The 4157-nt window shown below is 35.7% G+C and overlaps 1 protein-coding gene across 2 annotated transcripts in view; it reads left to right on the top strand.

Moving 5' to 3' along the window:
• GABRG1 (gamma-aminobutyric acid type A receptor subunit gamma1) overlaps positions 1–4157 on the top strand; it is a 123048-nt gene that overhangs the window by 44852 nt on the left and 74039 nt on the right. For both annotated transcript variants that reach the window (XR_006679493.1, XM_004706268.2), the window contains exon 3: positions 3360–3427. Coding sequence is in view for 1 of the 2 variants with exons in the window: in XM_004706268.2 (XP_004706325.1) it covers positions 3360–3427 (68 nt within the window). In the remaining variant the exon portion in view is untranslated. The remainder of the gene's footprint in view (positions 1–3359; positions 3428–4157) is intronic.

Below are 4157 nucleotides of genomic sequence, written 5' to 3'. Positions count from 1 at the left end.
GGGGATCTCCAGTGGTCTACAAATGGGCCTTGGGTCTCCACTCTGCACTCCCCCCATCATTTACTATGGTAAGATTTTTTGCTCTGATGATGCCTTATACCTGATCCCTTCAACACCTCGTGATCACATAGGCTGGTGTGCGTGCTTCTTCCGTGTGGGCTTTGTTGCTTCTGAGCTTGATGGTCGCTTGATTACCTTCAAGCCTTTAAGACCCCAGACGCTATACTTTTTGATAGCCGAAAAGAAGTTAGTTCCCTCATTTATAAAATTTTTTACATCCTGGGAATCAATTGGAAATCAGTTATTTCTGTGTTGACAACCCTGTACAATCCTGAATATAAAATTATAAAACTTATGTGCTCAATGCTTGTTGATATGTGAGCTGAATTTTAAAAATCTAATTACATAAGATTTTAGTAATGTTTTGCTTAATTGCTAATAGCTGGGAATATATATTATTTACAACTGGAACTAATAAACCAATTTTATTGTTATTCATTGACTTCCATAAAATCCATTCACAAAATCCATATAACTAAAATTAACTTCAGTATATGACATTTATTGGCTACTATACTTAGCTAGTCAGAAATAAATGGCAAATATTTAAAACAACTCACCTCAAAAAGCTTCAACCTATGTAAAATAAAAAAGCTTTCTATAAATTTTATGTCCTCTTTTATTTGTGGATATAATTATTTGATAGCAGATTATATTACTTTCCCTGTTTGCATTGGTCTAAAATATCCCTGATGGAGCAGATATTGACTGCTAACCAGAAGATAGGGTGTTCAAATCCTTCAGCAGCTCTTCCAGGGAAAGACACTGCAGTCTGCTCCTGTAAAGATTTACAGCCTCAAAAATCCTATGAGGTGTTTCTCCCCTGTAGAACTAGGAGCTGATATTTACTCAGCAACAGTGGTTGCCGAATCAGTCTTTTATATTTTTATTCTGTGTTGTTATGAAGAAAAGTAAAAATAAAAAACAAATTACTATTATGTCCAGTCTATTATAGGAATCCAATAATCCCAACAAAGATTGACAGTTTGCATCACAGTCAATATGGCCCTATTGTGTATATGTGTTAATGATTTCATTTGATAAGTATTTACTTTTGGATATAAACTCAAAACAAAATGAAAATACTACCATTGTGTTGATTCCAACTAATAGTAGAGTCCGTCTTTATCGCATTTCCAAGTCTATAAACCTTTATGGGAACAGATAGCCTCATTTTCCTCACAAAATGACTGGTGGTTTTAACCATTGATCTTGTAGTTACTAGCCCAACACTTATCCCCAAATGCAGCCAGGTCTGGTTACCTGCTGTCGTAGTGCACCCTAACTCATAAAGACTCTCTGTAGCATTTTCAAGGCTATAAATCATTATGGGAAAAGATAGACTCATTTTCTGCCCTACACACTTGGGTAAAATAATGAAACGATTTGCATTTAATTATAAACTGAAAAAGCATGAATATTGGATACAAAACACAATATGGGAGGTATTCCCTGAGGGGCTTCCATACAAGATGCTTTGTATGAGAATTAGGTTAAAAGGTCCTTTATACTGGAGCCAACTATAAACAAGGGGAAGGTAAGAGGAAATAGAGGAAAGAAATCGGAGGCAAGAGCTATTTATAGAGGTATAGCTATAGGCATGTATATATGTGAATATATTAATTTATAATGAAAGGGATAGAGGTCAATGTGTATATATATTTACATGTTAATATTAAGATAGCAGACGTACTTTGGGCCTCTACTCAAGGCCTCCCTTAACACAAGAACACTTTGTTGTGATAACCTGGTACTCTGACACTGACCTTCCTGACTTGATCACTGAAGACAAAATGGGTGCATAAGCAAATGTGGTGAAAAAAGCAGATGGTGCCCAGTTTTCAAAAGATATAGTGTCTGGGGTCTTAAAAGCTCTAAATCAAACAAGCAGCCATCTAGCAGGAGGCAAATAAGCCCACATGAAAGAAGCACACCAGCCTGTGTGATCATGAGGTGCTGACAGGATTAGGTATCAGGCATTAAAAGATCCAAAACAAACAACTTTATTGATGTAAAAGAGGGGGATTGGAGTGGAGACCCAAAGCCCATCTGTAGACAATTGGATATCCCCCCACAGAAGGGTTATAAGGAAAGGATGATTCAACCAAGTAGCACCAAGGAATTGCCTATCATCCCTCTAGTTCCTGAATGCTTCCTCTGCCTACCACCCCCGCCCACTCCCATGACCCAATTCTAACTTACAAATCTGGCTGGACTGGAGAACATACATTGGTACAGATAAGAGCTCTCAACACATGGAATTCAGGACAGATAAACCCCTCAGGAACAGTAGTGGGAGTAGCTATGTCATGAGAGGTGATAGTTGGGGAGGGGGAAGGGGGAGAAAGGTTGGATATATAGCATGCCCCCCCCACCACCCCACCACCCCCGGAAGGGAGACAACAGACAGCATAAGATACAAAATAATAACAGCAATATGCAATTGATCAAGGATTCATGAGGGCGGGAGAGTGGGATGAGGAAGGGGAAAGAGCTCATACCAAGGGCTCAAGTAGAAAATTGTTTGGAAATGACAATGGCAACCTATGTACAAATATGCTTGATACAATTGATGTATGCAATGTTTTAAGAGCTGTAAGAGTCTCCAATTAAATGATTTAAAAATATTGTTAAAAATACTATTAACAAGGGAGGATGAAGATATAAATATTCATTAAGTGCCTCATACCACCTATACCTGATAGTAGAGCTTTATATACAATATCTACTTTATCTTTTTTAATATTTATAACTATACTTCAGGTTCCAATGTGAGCTGGAATTGACTCACAGGGAGTTGTAATATTTACTTATTAATATATAGCTATAATTCTGCATTCCTCCATACACATTGGTATGATAAAATCAGTCATTATGGTGATATAAACAACATTGAATCAACAAAAATCACAGATCAGATTTCCACCCCTCTCTTCAAAAGGAAGGCAGGTCACTCATGCACGTTTATTTTGTTAAGTGTACATTTTATTGGGCTGAAAATTCCAAACTGATTTTGCAAAGTAATTCATGTAGCAATTCTTATCGAATTAACTTTCTTAATTTCAGGGTATAACAGATATTTTTAATTTGAGATTGACCCAAAAGATGATGTGTTAAATATCCTTAATAGAGTTTTTAAACACAAAGTTGTTTACGTTCTGTCATGAGCCAAGTTTTGAATGTCATGTTGAGAAATAATTTTGACTGGAACAGCATCATGTTACTAGTTAGTAAGAGTTGAAAACTAAAGTGCCTTTAAAACTATTTTGATTATCTGTTCTTTATTTGGTATCTTTCAGTGAGGCCTACAGTAATTGAAACTGATGTTTATGTAAACAGTATTGGGCCAGTTGATCCCATAAACATGGTGAGTAATGATTATTAAAAAAGTTCTCTGGATTATAATTCTTTAATACTTTAGGTAATAGAGTAAATATATGATTATTTCTATAGCCAAATCTGAATGAATTGAAAGAAATCACCAGGTACAATCACAGTATGCCAAATGCTAGGAACTTAAGCTAAAGAAACTTTACCTCCGGTTATATATTGCATACTTTGTCAATGTGCTGTGTTTTGTAGAAATTATGTGAGGGCATAGAACTAACATCTAATATATCAAGAGTTGTAGTAAACTAAGGCCAAATGGATTTTCAAGAACTTCACTATTCCTGGTTTTGAAACCCATAATTGAGAGCTTATATTTTAACTTTTTGCTAATAAAAATTACTGGAGATTCTGTTTGGGGCAGTGTCCATATACAAATTTGTATTTTCAATAGATCATTCTTACAGCAATGTTAGAGATATATGTGAGGTTAATTCTAGGATTAAAGAACTCAGTTATGAGGCTATTGCATTAAACTGGGCAATAGATTTGAAAGTGTTATATAGTTGAATGGAAGTCAAATGACAGAAGACACATTCTAAAAATATACATTTATTTTGTCATGTCTTACACTGTCATCAGTGTAATAATAATAATAATAATTTATAAATTTTCAAGGTGTCATGAAGGAGGGAGGGGCGGGGAGGGAGGGGGAAAAGTGATGCGCTGATACCAAGGGCTCAAGTAGAAAGCAAATGTTTTGAGAATGA

This window comes from Echinops telfairi, unplaced genomic scaffold, assembly GCF_000313985.2.
Source record: "Echinops telfairi isolate 266 unplaced genomic scaffold, ASM31398v2 ScPeMD7_7468;HRSCAF=8506_0, whole genome shotgun sequence".
Taxonomy (NCBI): domain Eukaryota; kingdom Metazoa; phylum Chordata; class Mammalia; order Afrosoricida; family Tenrecidae; genus Echinops; species Echinops telfairi.
Note: the sequence above shows the minus strand (reverse complement) of the source record. Positions and strands in the feature narration are given on the sequence as shown.